This window comes from Vanacampus margaritifer, chromosome 8, assembly GCF_051991255.1.
Source record: "Vanacampus margaritifer isolate UIUO_Vmar chromosome 8, RoL_Vmar_1.0, whole genome shotgun sequence".
NCBI classification, from domain to species: Eukaryota; Metazoa; Chordata; class Actinopteri; order Syngnathiformes; family Syngnathidae; genus Vanacampus; species Vanacampus margaritifer.
The window spans coordinates 9,504,368-9,522,015 of NC_135439.1; the positions used below are offsets into that span (position 1 = coordinate 9,504,368).

Consider the following 17,648-nt stretch of genomic DNA (forward strand, 5'->3'; position numbering starts at 1 on the left):
ATATTACTTCTGTGTAGTTAGTTGTTTTGCATGTAAAAAAGTAAGTGAGTTACTTTCGACCAAGTCCGATAAGTCGACTTTAAAAATAGGTCGACTTCAATTTTCTGGAATCATGGTCGCAGCAGTATTGCAATGGTGGCTGTGATCTGATCTGTAGTTCTTCTGTTAGTGCACCATCTAGTGGCCAAATGGTGGATGTTATTTGTCTGCTTAAAATCACTCACTGACTTTAGTGGGTTTTTATTCAAGACAATGCAGCACATTGAGCTTCCCCAAAACACAGGAAAGGAAGTTCTGAACGTCCTAAAAATGACTTGTGCTGTACTGTAATTATTCCAAAATATAACCTGCCACTTCGTTTTAGGTGTTCATTCCCTTACCAGCAGAGGGCAGTCACGCACTAAAAGTGTCCAGAAGAAGACGGGAACAGGAAGTTATTGACCTCATGTAGCTAACAGCTAGCTCTACCTGTGTTTACCCATGGAATCATGTTGAAGCATTGTCTGTAAATTACTTTTAAGACACTATTTCATGTGTAATAAAAATATAATGATGTGTGTGTGTGGTTAGTGTTTGTTTACCATAAGTGTAATCGCTAGTGCGCTAATGCTGATCGCAATTGCTAATTGTTTAGCATAGGCTAATTTTGTTGATTAGCAGATGATAAATTATCAATTCAATTTACGTCCAACTTAATGGTTCAACAATATTTTTTTTTGGGGGGGGGGGGGGGTAACTCAATAGGATAATCGATAAAAAGATTGTTGACAGTACTAGCTTGATCTTCACATCAATCATTTAGTCAAAATCTCTGCTTGGATGATAAAACAAAAATAAATATTGGTCAATAGTAATTATTGAGGTGTACTTTTGTTCTCTTCTATTAAAGACATGTTTTCTTCAGTGCCAACCCATTTAACTGATTTGTTCCAGCATCTGTTATGTTGCCTCATCAACAACCATCAACCGTGACGCTAGATAATGAGGAATATAAAACATTAAACAAGCCAAATACTAGATAAAAAATTCCGGTAGGATTTCGATTGCTTAGTAGTGTGTAACGATACTGCGGGAGATTTGCCTGCATTTAATTAAAGTGGGCTGGGAGGAAAGGCTTACAGATTTTATCAAAAGATGTAAATGTAAAACATTGCTTCGGTAAATCTGTTGACACAGGTCACATTTAGCCAGAGTGCATCAAATCAAACCTGCCTGAGTGTGCAGTACTCCAGCTCAGACAACTTCAATGTCACAAAAAAAAAAAGAAAAAAGTAGTGAACATGTAAGTAGAAAACGTAATCTCTTAAGCTTGCCCAGGACAATAAGTACAAAGCCTGTATCTATAAAGAATTAGTGGTATTGATGAGAGACTTGACTAAATGTCTAGCTTGTCAGTTTGTGTGTAGTTATTATCGTTTCTGAATGGACAGTCTCCCACTGAGACGTGAGTCATGTCGGTGAAGACCTATTATTATCATCATGTGCCTAGGGTGGAATTTAGACATAAGATGCAGTGCATTTGGCTGTTACAAAAAAAATATATAATAATAAATAGTACAACCTTGAATTGCGATTCTCATTTAGTATGATTCAGAATCAATTTTAAATGTCCCCAAATCAATTTTATTTCAATTATCTTAGACTGTCTTGCCCTTGTTTGTGTGTGCTTTTATTGGGAGCACTGTTCATGTTGTACACGATTTGGCCAGTTAGGGGCAGTGTGGTTCCGCTTGTTCTGATACACGGTTAAGTTGTAGCCACGTAGAAACAAAAAGTCATGATCAAGTTATTCCAATCAAAGTTGTTGTTTTTTTTCCAGTGTAGGATGTTAAGATGCTTCTCTGTATACATTCCTGAAGCGTTTTGTTCGAATAGTCGTTCTTTTGAGTGATAATTAGCATTAGCGAGTCAGACTGGAGTAGATCATGACAATTCTTTACATATCTATTAATTGAAGCAGAAATCATTGCCAATCAAATCCTTTTTAATCTAAAATCGTTCTGAATCGATAATGGATTCTGAATTGAATCGCAGACCCAAAAATCGGAATCGTGAGACAGTCAAAGATTCCCAGCCCTAATAAACACTAATCACAAGTAACCGAACTGTAGTTGGAATTCATGTTGCAAAAAAACATTGACTCCTCCTTCTTCACATTCAGTTGGTTCTCAACCGGCCATAAACGACATCATTTTGATGACAAAAATTTCAGGGGCGGGGAAAAACATATAAAAGAAATAGGATGCTTCCTGCACTCATTAGTCAGTCAGTGGCCACTATGGAATGACTCATCATCTCTTTGCCAAAGCTAATGTGCATCCTCACACACTACGCTGACATATATAACAAACACGGCTTGCACAGCGTGTCATTAAATCAACCACAAAATAGACAGCAGAGTTAACTTGTAGTAACTCACGGGAAGATTTTAGTACAGAAGCAAAAGGGGGCAACAGTCTCTCCATGCTGGCAAGCGCCGTCTGGCAGCATTTTATCAGTTTTGCACACAACCTTTACAGTCTGCTTCTGCAGCATTCACTACAGTGCTGAAATTGCCCACCTAGCACAATATGGTCATGGTGCGAATTCAAGATTTCACACACAGGTTGGAGCAAAGGCACGCTGGTGCAGGCCCGGTAGAGGACGCACACACTGAGACTAGCTGGCCTCTCTTATTGACTTGTCAGCTGACTAGCCATCCCGCAGCTCTCTCTCTCTTGCGTTAACAGCTTGTCACAGCAAGATGACACACGTCCTGCACCACACGTGCGAGCCAAGCATCCTCCCGCTCGGCAACACACATATACACACTTTTGCGTATGAGGAGCTGTACGAGGTAAGATAAAAACGAGGAGCGAAGGTGAATGCAATCGGCACTCATCTAGAACACAGGGCTCATTATCGTACTCGAAAGTTTGTACCTTTTCCGGGGATAAAAATAAACAGGTAGGTGTGTTATAAAGATAGGTCAAGGGTAATGGGTTCGAAAGATTGTTTGAAGGTACACGCCAGTTTTGATTGAGGTATTAGTGTGATGGTGTTGTGGTTGTAATTTGCAGATATGTGAAAAGAAACTGCATACATAGAGCTGTTTATAATATGTTGGTTATCCAATGGAGCAGGGGTTGGCAAAGTGTGGCCCAGGGACCACATATGGCCCGCTCCGTTCTTTATTTAGGCCCCAATTTGCTGCATTTGTCAATGTTAATGAATATTTTTCTCCACAAATATTTGTTTATTTTTTTTATTCATTTAGCTTAATTTATAAACGGTTATTGGAAATATTGCAAATAGCAAAAAAAAAAAAAAAAAGTAAAATTTTAAAATACATATATATTTAACACATTTTTAAAATTATTTAATTTAAAAATTACATGCATCCTTCCCATTTTCCGAACCGCTTATCCTCACCAGGGTCGCAGGCTAAATAATTGCAAACAACAAAATTAACAAATGAGAAAACATTATTAAAACTAATTAATTGCAATGAATTCATTTATTGTATTTTTTTTATTCAACTATATCATTAAATAATTGTACAACTTATATACATATTTAAATATAATATACACGTATATAAACACATATATATGAGGAATTTATGTCAACATTTTTACTCACAAAATTCGTTGAATTAAAATTCATGTATTTTATTGAATGTACTGAATTATTTGTGCATTTGGTTACCTCATTAAACATTAGTTTAAAATATTATTGTAAATAAAAATAAACACAATTTATATATATATATATATATTTGCATCACCAGAAATTTTAATTATTTTACATGCACATTCTTTGAACAAAAATATTTCCCCCATCCCTATGATCGAGCACGAGGAAAGTGACTGACACTGAGCGTCATTACCTTTGCAAGGACATTTTTAGTGTCACGGATCTTGTGTTAGATTGAGCAGGTGTACCTAATGTTCTGACCAGCAATTTCCTTGCTTGCCAAATGATGACCGGGCTGCATTGCACATAATTGTATAGGCGCACAAAAGCAAGACTTACCTAAAAGGAGCAGCTTGACTTCTCTAGCCGCCTTTTCTCCGTCTTCTCGCAGATTCTTGTCGATCATTTTGGACCTCTCCGCGGCCGCCTTGTCCTCGGCACTCACCGTGCAGCCCATGGCTCCAAGACAGGGCAGCGCCGAACCTTTCGCCCAGCAAAAAGGCTCTCTAAAGACACAAAAACCAGCAGAAAGCTTTTTTAAAAAATGTTTGGTGAAAAATAAAATCCAATGGCAAAAAGAAAGGGGAAAAAAGTCAATATCTCCGGATGAATGGGAGCTTAACTGGTTCCGGATCATGTGATCATGTGTGTTGGCTGTTACCGGTGATCCATTTCCAAACAATCAGAACCGCGCGTGCTGCTCGCTTCCACCAAGCAGCTGAAATGCTCTCGCCTGAGTCCAGATCGCTGCTGCTCTCATCTCAGATGCGACCTGTCTGCTGCTTGCCTCCGCTACGGTGGCCAAAAGAGCTCAAAAGCAAAAGCAGGGGGTTGCTTTCCAAAACCAATTTAAATTGTTCAGTTTTTCTTAAATTCATAAAGGGGCCAGCCAAGTTATTCATAGCTGTGGCTATAAGAATATCCCCTTTCAATGTACTAATTTACAACCAAATTCATTTAATTGTATAAAAGAGTTAAACTTTTCGGTACAATTGTGGTTTGCCAATCTTATACAGTCAATACATTATATGTAGGGCCTTTATTAGAGCTGTCAAACGATTGCATTTTTTAAATCAGATTGATATCATCTTAGAATTTTGATTAATCACGATTAATCACTTAATTAAATAGGCTTTTTCGCAACATGAAATTTGAAGCGCACCTTTTATGTGTTTCTACATTTAATGTTATAGGGACGTCTTTTCACGTCAACATATTTTGATCCACTGCACACTCTCATCTTCCTCTTTTATATTTTATATAATCAGTTAATACATGATTAATATTTTTGTGATTAATCAATTATTTAATGCTTTAACTTTGACAGCACTAATATATATATATATATAAAGTATTTTAAAATTTTATTGAACGTGATTCTCAAAAACATAAAAAGGTGTTGTGAACAAACACTACCAATAGGTGTCACTATAAAACCATTAATGAGAATAGAATTTTATTTATTTTTAAATGTACATGACTGATTGACTTGTAAAGACTTCTTGTAAAGAAATATGGAACAATTACATTAAGTGGTGCATTGTAATTAGGCAAGGGTCCCATACCAAGTAAATACTGGACCAGTAGTAGTTATGTATCAGGAATTCGTGTGTACATATATCCAACCTAACCTTTTTTACTTTTAATTAGATAACACTCAAAGCCAGACTTTTCAAAGCTGTAGATAAATACAAAATACTCACAATTTAAACCCATAGAAGAATAACAAAATAATATTGTCTCATACATTTAAACTGTTGGATTTTTTTCTTTCTTTTTTTAACAACGCACAACATTTTTAGTTATGGACAAATCAAAACACATCATTATTTTTGTTAGCATATAGGAAAACTGAAAAGAATTTCTCAGCTTCAGTGCATTTCTTTTCTGCTTTTGACATATTAATCATTAAGACATATTAGTTGAAACCGCATACCTGAGACGCAGGGGCAGAGCTACGTGGTGGCCAGGGGGGGCCAAGACCACCTCACATATAGATGGAGAAAATGGCATTATGTAGTAAATTAAGATCAGCAAAACGTTGCTTGTAACTATAAAAAAAAAGAAGCTTTCTTACATTCAAATGTCACACAGTGCAAAAGAACAATTGCATTGCAGCATTCATGACAGTGCTTCAGTTCAAATTGACATACATGTAAATGTCAGTGCAAAACTATATGAGGTGAAAGTGTGACAAGGAAAAGTAACTTTGTCATGTTGAGCTTTGTGACTTCATACATTTTGAACTTTTAAGCATGGAAAATCAATGAGTTCAAGAAAAAGCAAAGTGTATTAAGCATATTTTACACAAAATTAGTGTTCATTCAGGATCAATTCACCACAAATAATGGAAAAAATTAGATACAAACGAAATGAATTCTTCATTAGATTAAATTAATTCAAATGAGTTAGCGGTAGCTTCCTATTATGTAACTTGTAGCCACTACACTGATTTGGTTAGAATCTCTTGACTTGATGTTGACGGTCGTCATCACATGAGCACCAGGGTGGCGAAGATTGTCGGCAGAAGAGAGAGCAGAAGAGGAGCCGAGAGGTACACCGCCGCCGCGCCACCTGAGACTTGTTCGGTAGCCACAAAACTGACGAAGCCCGGCGCAGTGCCAGTGATGCGTTCCAGGATCCACGTCTCGTACTCGGACACTCGGGCGTAGACTCCCGGGACTTCGGGAAAGGCGCATCCTCGTCCAAAGCTCACCACACCGAGTTGGACATACCTGGTAGTATTACTCTCCGCTTCGCTCAGGCTCACCAACGGACCACCCGAATCCCCCTGCAAACATTGAAGCAATTGTCAACTTTTTTTTGCAACGTCAGCGTCAAATATTCAAAACTCGCAAGCAAGGTCACCTGGCACGAGTCCATCCCTCCCTCATCGGTTCCAGCGCAGATCATGTTGCTGGTGATGAGGCCGTATACATCGTTGCAGTCGTCGTTGGACACAATAGGAACGGTCACTTCCTGTAACGCTTGCGGCGACGGAAGTGGCACTGGCGAGGAAAGAAAACAGTAATTAAAAATATACTCACCTGCAAAATACATACAAAAACAATATTTTGTGAAGCGAGGGGTCACCATCATCAAGCACCAGGTAACCCCCAAAAACCACACGATTGCACGCAGACCTTTTCTAAAACTAGCTCGCCAGTGATGCTGTATTGTGATTTCCTTGGAATGTTGTACAATTTGAAAACGTAAACACTTGTAGAGATTTATCAAAATAAATATATATCACGATTTGATGTATTTCATTATTATTTTTTAAAATTTATGTTATTGGTCCGTCCACATATGTGGGTGTTATTTTTACAAATGATTAAACAATAAGTTAAGAAAGTTAATGTTTTTTATTTAACTATTTTAAAGGGGAAATCAACCCCAAAACATTTTTTTTGTTTGACTGTAATATGTTCTACGCAGCAACACTAGTCTCAATATGGTATTCTGTTTAATATTACGTTGGTGGAAAATGAGTTAAGCAACAAAATCCAGCCGTTTTTATCCATCTCGGGCCATTTTGTCACTGTTGACTGAAGATGACATTAATGTTGCTCAGGCCTCAGGTAACGACCAATAACAGCGCAGCTTCAGAAAGCTGTGATTGGTCGTTGCCTGAGCCATGAGCAACTGTGATGTCATCTTCAGTCGACTGCAAGTGGCAAGACGGCCGCCCCCTGAGATGGATTAAAACGGCTGGATTTTGCTTCATAACTCATATTCCACAAATGTAATATTAATCAGAATGTCATGTTTAGACTAGTGACGTCACATATAACATATTAAATGTTTACAGTTGACTTCCACTTTAAACATGCATAGCAAATTATTGCACATATACTAATATTGTAGCGTAGTATTGAGGAACATCACATGTAAAGAAAACAATATAGAACATAGGGTTAGGGTTAGTGTAGCTACTGTAGCTACTTGCAGATGTACGTACCACCAACGTCGATTGTGCCCCATCCGGTGACAGTGACTCGGGTTCCGGCTGCGACGGGGCTGTCGCTAGAGGCGAGGCACACAGGCTGTATGTAGTCGGTGAACTCAACGGGCGAGTCGAGCCGCATGAGGGCGATATCGTTGTCGAAGGGGTTAGGACCATCAGGGTCGTAGTCCTCGTGGCGGATGAGCTGCGCCACCCCGCGCACCTGCTCGTTATCATTGGTGCCTTCCTGGGTCTGGCGGCCCACATAGAGCAGCAGGTTGCTGATGATGTTCGGGCTGTTAACAAACACACACATCATTGATGACTTTTTGCATCAATTCAATGAGCATTATGCTTCTTCTTCAACACTTAGTGCGTGTATGTTCGGAGAGGTAAAGTGTGCGCCGCTGCCATTAGTTTCCAAATGCACCACGGTGTTGTGTTAGCACAACTACTAGTTTTTGTTTTTTGTTTTGTTGCGGTTAGGGTACGGTAATCAGTTATAATCCAGTCGCTAGCCCATATAGCTAGCTAACATCAACCTTAGCCAGCCTAACAACCACCACCTTGAGAAAAGTCCCAGACCTAGCGCCACTAAACCGCACGCTTCCAGAAACCCCCCCACAAATGACAAAAGATTACATCCCCCGTCAAACCCTAACCATCTTGCTAGTACCATCGTTTCCGTCTCCTACTGCCCGACACACCGATACTCTATTTCCGAAAAAGCCCGTTTTTACGATCCACTACTGTCTACATGTATGAAGCCCTATGTGTTAGCATTAGCATTAAACTGGTGGTCTTAAAGGCTAATTTATGTGCTTCATTTAAATACGTGTGTAATTCTCGTTTTTTGTTTCGTTTTTTTCTGGGAGTGGCATAAAAGGCTTGAAGTATCTTCGAATAACTGCTTACTACTTCTATCTGCCAAATTTCTGCTTGTTGTAAGTTCCATATAATGCGGGCTCCAGGTGGTAGGTAGAGTGGTACCATCACCTGCCTATGATGCAGGTTGGCGTGGGTTTGCTTCCCCGCCTGGGAGACCATGTTTTTGTGCGTGAGTGAAAAAAAAAAAAGAGCCGTAAGTTGAACAACGGCTCATACTTTAAAAAAAACAAAAACATTTTAATATAGTTGTGGCTTTAAAAAACAAAACAAACAAAAAACTGTTGTTATTGTTTGGTCACTAAATTCTAAATTGTAGATTTTCACTCCAGTGGGTTTATATTATATTCATTGTACTTCTACCAGGTGGTGAGAGCCTCACTTTGGGAAGCAGTGAGCGGCGCACAGCACCCATTGGTTGTTGATCAGCGATGCTCCGCATGTGGGGAAGTTATTCCGGTGTAAGCTCATCTGCCAGGGCCACGCTCCTTCGGTTGCCGTCACACCGCCCACGATCCGCTGACTGGTGTCGACCAACACTCTTCCACAGTCTGTCTCACACACACGCACAAACACACACAGCATTTAGGCTTTTGCATTAGCATTCTCACAGCTAACACAGTTACAACATTTGGGTGACCAACAAGTTGTTTTTTGCCGCAGCCTTCCGCTGATCTGTAACATACTTCAAGAATTTTGCTGAAACTGTTGGAATGCCCACTTCTGGTAAATAAAATATAAAGTGCCCATTGCTTGTTAGCTAACAACTGTGCTAAAGACTAGCAATTAAACAGAAGTAGAGCGAAGAGAATTTAGGTAGCTGAGAGGCAACATTTCCGCTTGACAAGTACATTTATCACCTCTTTTAGATTTTTAATTGAGTATGTACATGTAGAAAAAAAATTCACGCTGATAAATTTAATGATACAGTAAATCTCTATCACGAATAAGCCATGCTACCAACCAAGTAGCCGTGACTTATTTACAGCACGGTGCTAATGCTAGTTTAGTATGCTATCACTTTTTTGTTGTTGAAACTGCTACAGAATTCTCCATGACTATTTATCGCTCGCTCTTTCAAAATTGTGCTGTAAGTCTTTATAAAAGAACACATTTGAGAATCGTGCTCCAGCACGTTTCTGATTGTCCTTTGTAAGTGGGGTGGGGTGACAGACGTAAGTAGTAATCATCTGCTAATAGTTTTGTACACTTTCATGATAAGGTGGGTGTTGTCACGCTCCTCAATGTGAAGCAAGTTAAAAGCTGTTTTTTGTATGTGTGTGTGTGTGTGTCCATGCCCATTGTACTTTAATCTCATGAAGTATTTGTCAATGGCGCACCCAAGTTTGATGTATTCAATTTACAGTACAAAGTGTTTAAGGTACGTTATTGGATAACGGTTGTACTCTAAAGTACTATATGTACCAATTTCTTGTAAGCTGTGTGATTGAGAAATTACTTGAATAGGGCCTTCAGAAAGTTTACTGGTTGCCCAATAAATATTATGTTAAATGAAGTACCTTCAAATGCTGTTGTACTCTATGCAAATGGTCCATGAAACAAAAATCCGAATTCTATTACATATTTGAAAAAGTAATGCAATAATTACATTCCTTGGTAACTAATTACATTTATTATGGAGTAATTCAGTTACAATCACTTTTTGGGGAAAGTAACTTGTAATCATGACAACTACTAGTAAGTAATCTGTCCAACACTGAGTTGAACTAATACCATTAATATTGTTAACTCATTCACTGCCATTGATGGGTATAGACGTCCAAAATTAATTTAAGTTATTTCTATTAGGGTTTTTTTTCTCCACTTTTGTCAACAAGAGTATGAAAACCAAGGAAAAAAAATATTGTCAAGCGATTATTTAAAATAAAAAAAATGTAATCGCCTGATGCAATTTTTCAATTAAAAAAAATATTTTACAAATTAGGGGCATCAAGCGATTAAAATTTGTAAGCGTAATTAATTGCATGACTTCAGTAGTTAACTCACGATTAATCACAAATGTTATATCTGTTCTAAATGTACAATAAAAAATTCTAGGTTTTCATACTCTTGTTAACAAAAGTGGGGAAAAAAAAGTTAAACTAATAGAAATAGTCCAAATTAATTTTTGACGTCTGTACCCGTCAATGGCAGTGAATGAGTTAACGACAGCAGCCTTGTTACTGCTAATTCATTGAATTATCCCTGATGCAATCCCTCTCCTTGATTCAGAATTCACATTAGCATCCAAGCTAACCTTCTCTGGCTTCATGTGGATATGTAAGCACACATGTTTGTGTATGGTACACTTAGACAAACCCACACCCAGTGTAATGATGATTTAGCATTTTTCTTCATAATGTCAAAAACGATAGAATGAAAAATGTAGCTCACCTACAGCCTGCCCAGTGCCACCTGTAGGACAGAAAAATATAAAACATTATCAAGATGGAATTCGGGTGAGGCTTGTTGGATACACGTCACAAATATCAGCCGTGATTTAAAAAAATTAATTAAAAAATGTGAAAATCTACAGCAGGGACTGTCCCAAACTGGTTTAACAGTAATTACTCCTCCAGTACGTCACAATTATTTTAATGAAGCTTATTGGCTTACTTTTAAACTTGGCACTTGAGTTGAAAGAACAGCAGATAAGAATGCCTTCTTTGTTAAGGCAAAGTCATTTCAAGAGAAACAATTACGTATTTTGCTTCCACTCCCATTTTGTGTTAAACAAACAAACAATGTAAGATCAGATCAACTCTACTTTTCCGTTTTTCAATTTCCAATTTTTAAACAAAAACCACCAATTACTACTAATTATTATATGGAGTGAGCGAGGGAGTGAACAGCCCGGCGAACAGGTGCAAGCAGGAGCGACTAACAAGAACAGCTAGCAGGAGAAATTAGCTAAAACGAGATCAGTGATTAGTGATCAGTTACTTTTTTTTTTTTTCAACTGGCCGATCGGTGATTGGATCAAAAAATCCTAACAGTGTAATGTTGAGTTCAAACCTTTTTTTTAAGGCTGGATTTTGTATACATGCATTGAGAAATTTATTAGGAAAAATTAAATGTATGAAAATACTATGATGTACATTAGTTCAATAAAACATCAAGTACTGTAGATTGTTAGTAGTGATTAACATAAAAAAAATATTAACTAATTAAATGTTAATGATTATCATGTATAAGGAATAACATCACCTAACATAAAGAATCATTCATATTAAGAACGGTAACAAGCTAATAAACCTTATCAATTATCACTCAGACGTATAGTTTCCCTTTTATGGTTGCACTTGTGTCATTTCATTGCTAACATTAAAATGTTTTTCACTTGAGTTCAGTTTAGTTTCTTCTTTTTTTTTTGTGGTAAAAATCACAACTCCAAATTGGACTTTGCCGCAACACTTTTCATGTGTAATGGCCTCAATGTCATTGACCCACAACACACAATGTGTATATGAGTTTAAAGTACTAAATAATAAGAGAGAAAATGAACTAAAACTCACCAGGAACCAGGACGGCGAGGAGCAGAAAGCCGAGCCAACGGAATTCCATGCTGTGTTTGGAGTCAGCGCGTAAGAGAAGGAACTCAAGGAGTGTGTGCCCGAATGCAGATACACCGCTCTTGTCAGCATGTACACGCCCAAGAGGAAATAAATTACCTTAGTCATTACCTGTCGTGGAAAGTAGCAGGTGTATGTACACACCTTGCATGACACTCACTCACATACACGCAATGCAGCCTGCTGTTGGTCACACAATGGAAAACAATGGAGGACATTAAACATAAACAGTTTAACTCATTCACTGCCACTGAAGGCTATAGACGTCAAAAATTCATTTGAACTATTTCTATTAGTTTAAAAAAAAAATTCCCCACTTTTCTTAACAATAGTACGAAACCCTAGAAAAAAATATCGTACATTTAGAACAGATATAAAATTTGTGATTAATCATGAGTTAATTATTGAAGTCGTGTGATCAATTACAATGAAAAATGTTTAAAAAAAAAAAAGAAGAAGAAAAGATTATAAAAAAGATTTGGGGCGTCAGGCGATTAAAATGTTAATTGTAATTAATCGCATGACTTCACTAGTTAACTCACGATTAATCACAAATTTTATATCTGTTTTAAATGTACAATTTTTTTTTCTAGGTTTTCAAACTCTTAAGAAAAAAATGTTAAACTAATAGAAATAGTTCAAATGAATTTTTGACGTCTATAGCTGTCAATTGATTACAATTAAAACATTTTAACCGCCTGACGCGATTTAAAAGAAAGAAAAGATTATTAAAAATTAGGTGTGTCAGGCGATTCAAATTTTTAATCGTACATGAATTTGTTCTAAATGTACAATAAAAAATCTCGATTTTCATACTCTTGTTAACAAAAGTGTGTGGGAAAAAATGTTAAACTAATAAAAATATTTCAAATTAATTTTGTACGTCTATAGCTGTCAATCAAGGCAAAACAGCCACGTTCCTGTGTGGCAGTGTATTTCCTCTTACAAGCAGTTTGCGTACATTTTCTTTGCAGATTACAAATCTTCATAAAACAGCATATAACTAACCATATCATAATAACCCTAGGTATTGAGATTTATTTACAAATTTAGCTTAAATCTGGAAACAGCATAGTTATGCAATGCACACACAAACGCACCAGGGAACACAAAAAAACTAAAAAAATCCTGTTCTATTGGCAGATTATTTCGCTGAAATGAAGTAATTACATCATTTCTGCCCCCTCCAAGACCAGCTTTTGCAGTGCTGCTACTTCATCTAGCAGTACTACCACAATGTAGCCTTTTACAGCACTTTCGCAACAACTTTACCAGCACCTAAACATTCTTGGTCCATCGAAGAAAATAAATGCTTCCAGGAACTAATGTACCAGGCACAAAAGTTCCTATGGACTGTTAAGATTAGATTAGATTTATTGGTCCCCACAGGGAAATTCGTCAGACACCATTGCACGTCACAGGCAACAGGAAACAACAATAAACCACATGGGACAAAGACAAGGCTGACAGACAGGTCCGTGAGGCCTGCTTCAACTTTCTCCAAGGCTTGATTGTTCGGTCTCTGCACCCTGAAGGTCATAGGAAGTATTGGTGAAGTGGCTGGGTGACGTCTTTTATTATGGCGTTTGCTAAGTGAGTGATTTACCAGTTGCAGCTGTGTCGGTGATGCGTGTGAATTCGGTACACGGGGACGGGGTTGAATGTACAGATATGCGCAGGCAGTCATGGGTGTAGAAAATGTACGAGAAGGGACTCAACACGCATCCCTGTAGCACCCCGGTGTTGACGGTGATCACAGGGGATGTGGTTGAGGCCGCCGCCCTTCTGTCAGTGTCGATGAGGAAGTTGCGGATCCGTTTCAGAGGTGTACTTTCTGGATCAACAGGTGTTTCTGTCGGGTGTTGAAGGCGGAACTGAACAAAGAAGAATCTGGCAAAGTTATCTGTGGACACTTGCAGGTGTTGTTGGAGGAGGTTCGGCAGCAGTTTCTCCAAGTTCTACATTGTTGTGGATGTTAGGGCTATGGGTATTAGTGATTGATATTTTTCTTCTTCTTGGGACTGAGATTATGGTAGCGGTTTTCCATAGTGTAGGCGTTATGGCAGTATAGAAAGATTGGCAGAAGAGGGAATGAAGTATTGGAGCTACATAGCACTATGGACTGTTGTTGATCTTTAATTCAAATAGAATGGAAATCAAAATAAATAAATACATTTATTTATGACATTATATATTATTTATTTTATTTTACATATTATTATATTACATTTAAATAAATACACAATAATAAATAAAAACAAAATTAATTTAATTCAAATCAATTAAAATTTGTTACAACAACATTTTTGACTTCTTGACTTCTTTTATTCTGATAACTTTTGTACAGTAAAACCAAACTACATTTAAAATAGCTCATGTGTGAAACTAATTGACAAAAACGAAAACAAAAGGACATTTTTGCTTTTAGTTTTGGTTTGAAAACATAAAATGTAGTTTCAACTAATTCTCATTTTTAGAAAAAAAAAAATCAATTGAAGCTCTAGTTATTTCATTCGTTTATCTTAACTATAATGTAATTGGTTTGGAGAAAAACAAGCTATGCTGAAACTCTAAATGCAGTCAGGCTATTTTATGGAATAGCAGAGAATATTTCATGTCATGCATTGGTTCAGCTGAGGGGTTTGTTTGCACAAAAGCAAGTTGAACCGTAACACAAATGCAGTCAAACGAGTTTACAAGCACCACCATGCTTTGCTCTGTGGATTTCTAATTCTAAATTGGGCTTGGTGGTGATGTGGGGCCTCATCCAAATCACTGGATGTCAGCCAAACGCAGAGCAGGGAGGACAGCTTCGTCTTCGGTGAAACTAAAATGCGCGTTTTTGAAATGGGGGGGGAGGAGTCGGAGTATTTGTAGGACAGAGGTGGGCAAGCTCGGTCCTCGAGGGCCCGAAGTCCAGCAGGTTTTGAAGGTTTCTCACTTCCAACACAAGCTGATTCCAATTAACTAAAATAACCAAAAGAGCAAAAACCACGAAACCACACGCAGTCATAGGAAGTGGGCATGGGAAACAGGGGAACTAATTATTCACAGACTGATGAGACAACAGGACACAGATGGAACACGCCGAGTGGAAGGAGAAAGCTGATTGGCCGATATGCAAGGGGACAGGTTATTGTAAACAGGTGGAAAAAAAGACATAACAAGCAGGCAGCGATGACAACCCCTGTCAAAGCGGCTTAACAGGGGGGAAATTGTGACAGTTTTTTTTGTTTTTAAACAATAACAAAAAAACCTGAACAGGGGTTGTGAAGACTTCTTAAATCCACACTGGCAGTCTGAAGTGACTCATCCAACTATTTATGTACAATGGCGTGACGGGGAGGAGGCTTGGTTTCTGTTTTGGAGCTGCTTATTCTGTTCAGGGTGATGAGGAGCGGGAACCTTCCTCATCGGACTCCAGACAGGCTACACCCTGGACAAACATTCTCACTCACATTCGCACTCTCACTGAATGGGGATGGGAAGTACTCAGACGATAGCGAAACCAAATATGCATAAAAATGTAACTATCCTTTTCTTTATCTAACAAGCTAGCTAGCTAGCTAGCTAGCCGATATCAAGGTAGCTAGCTGTCTGAGCTGTTTTCTCAATGGAAGGATGGATGGATAGATAGATAGATAGATAGATAGATAGATAGATAGATAGATAGATAGATAGATAGATAGATAGATAGACGGACAGAAAATAAATTTTAAATTAAGTTTTTTTTATCCCAGAAAAACTTATAATAAACAAGCATCATATAACTTGATTCCTACGCGGCAAAAGCAATTAGCTAGATGACGTCATTTTTGCTGAGTCATGTACCAGTATTTTTATTTTTCACCCCTCACTTCCTCGAGGGATTTGATAGATTTTTTTGTTTGATTTTCTTTTTTGGTGCTGGCGTAGGGTTATTTGAGTATTTTAAATACAGTAATATTTAGAACTTGCTTTTACTACCACTTCAGTTACATTTTGTGTATTTTGTGCATTAATTATTTGAAATATCATGAAAAGAGGGGTAGAAGTGGAGTTAGGGAGTGGTGAAATACCTGACAAAGGTACAGGTGAACAGGACTTGAGTTACGCAAATGGTTTAATTGCACTGTCCCGCAAAAGGTTGTCTAAAAGTAGTTTCATTTTTGTCCAGGCCAGTTTTCTGATCGACCACAGAATTTGGGGGCTTGGGGGGAGGACGCTTTGTTTCTAAAAGTCATCAGTAATTTGAGTATTTTTCTGACAGAGGACGAAAGCTATTTCAAATAAAGAATGAGAAGTTGACAAACAGCGGCCTCTGGTGGGCAATTGTAGATTACCACCGTAGGTTACTGTATTGCCAAAGGACTACACCCGTTTTGTTTCTTCATCAGAATCAGAAATACCCACTGAAGTACAAATGTCGCATTAATTCCACACTGCTTTTACATGCACAGTATTTGATTTTATTGGTGATTAAATTGAGATCAATTAAATGTAGAGTTAAGCATTTTGGGGGGGAATCTTCTTTTTTCTTTCTTTCACTTCCTACATTTAAATCATGGGCAGACACCAGATTAAACTGGGTTTGAATGACAAATAATATTTAATACACACAAAATAATAGGAAATGAAGTAATTAGCTTTATTTCTAATTGCTTTAATGAAAGACCACCTTTCAGTTGGCAATATCAAATTTGGGGTAAATAATAAACTAATGAATTTCGCCATTGTTACAAATCATTACTTTGCAGTATACACATACTTCAATTTAAAGGCGGTGGCAGGATTTCAAAGTGTAAGTTATGAATTGACAAGATCTAAACAAACAGCACATACTTTTCTGCTATACTGATCACTCACGCATGTATTGTGTATGCATCAAAACTAATAATAAAAGAAGAATACAATACAGGACACCTGATTCCTGACTCACTAAAGTCACTCAACGAATAACTTGTGGAACAATTAAGAAAAGGAAAATGTAGTATTTCCTGCCTGAGGTATTGTGGGGGTTTTCAGCTTCACATTCCCATCTGAAGGAGTGCCGTCATACCACATCAACAATTGAGGAAGGAGAGAGATTCTAACACTAACAAAAATGTGTTCACATTGTTAACATAAAATGTTAAACTAATAGAGATATGACTGCGTCTTTTAATCCTTGATACAGTACTTTTATAATAATTCATAAAATTGAGTTATTTTTCTGCCACTAGATGACATAATTGCATTTGTAAGACTTTGGTGACAGCTTAGTGCATTTTTCTTTCCATATTAAGAGCTTTATAATCTTTAACATGAAGTAACTTGTGAAATTCTGCACATTTTTAAAATTGTGAAATACAACTTGACCCAATTCTCCACAAATATTTGCATTATTATTTGATTAATTACTGCTAAATTTTGACATGTACGTGTCTGCTGCGTTGCGGCTGGAATTCCCCTGGTACAGGCTTTCAAAGTAAGGGGCGGTCATTAATAGCGCGTTAAAAAAAATTGTGGCGTTAAAGGAACTTTAAATTAACTCAAATTGAACGCACTAATTTTGACACCCCTATTTTTATGTAAAGAAGGATTGTCACTAT

At 37.6% G+C, this 17,648-nt stretch overlaps 2 protein-coding genes across 5 annotated transcripts in view; both read right to left on the reverse strand.

The window, feature by feature from the left end:
• Positions 1–4,486, reverse strand: part of LOC144056667 (guanine nucleotide-binding protein G(i) subunit alpha-2) — a 37,576-nt gene extending 33,090 nt beyond the window's left edge. The window contains exons 1-2 of one of the 3 annotated variants that reach the window (XM_077573650.1): positions 4,337–4,486; positions 4,015–4,181 (exon numbers count right to left, since the gene is read on the reverse strand). In XM_077573650.1, the coding sequence (XP_077429776.1) occupies positions 4,015–4,181; positions 4,337–4,347 (178 nt within the window). In that variant the 5' untranslated portion in view covers positions 4,348–4,486. Of the gene's footprint in view, positions 1–4,014 lie in introns of all 3 variants that reach the window. The other 2 variants (XM_077573649.1, XM_077573648.1) reach the window with 2 other exon arrangements.
• A 628-nt stretch (positions 4,487–5,114) lies between these two features.
• On the reverse strand, positions 5,115–12,177 carry LOC144056936 (anionic trypsin-2-like). 2 transcript variants are annotated; one of them, XM_077574092.1, is made up of 6 exons: positions 12,022–12,177; positions 10,901–10,921; positions 8,889–9,057; positions 7,637–7,917; positions 6,544–6,683; positions 5,115–6,466 (listed from the first exon to the last, which is right to left on the reverse strand). In XM_077574092.1, the coding sequence occupies exons 1-6, from the start codon at positions 12,068–12,070 to the stop codon at positions 6,167–6,169; spliced, it is 960 nt and encodes a 319-aa protein (XP_077430218.1). In that variant the 5' UTR covers positions 12,071–12,177; the 3' UTR covers positions 5,115–6,166. The 2 variants fall into 2 exon arrangements, with proteins under 2 accessions (XP_077430218.1, XP_077430219.1); XM_077574093.1 differs by lacking the exon at positions 12,022–12,177 and adding an exon at positions 11,123–11,375.
• Between the last annotated feature and the right edge of the window lie 5,471 nt (positions 12,178–17,648).

Coding starts and splice junctions, on each gene's coding strand:
- LOC144056936 (XM_077574092.1), bottom strand. CDS start 12,070: ATGGAATTCCGTTGGCTCGGCTTTCTGCTCCTCGCCGTCCTGGTTCCT. Junction 7,918..8,888: donor GCCGCTCACTGCTTCCCAAA/GTGAGGCTCTCA, acceptor GTTTGTTAACAG/CCCGAACATCATCAGCAACC. Junction 6,467..6,543: donor GAGGGATGGACTCGTGCCAG/GTGACCTTGCTT, acceptor CAATGTTTGCAG/GGGGATTCGGGTGGTCCGTT.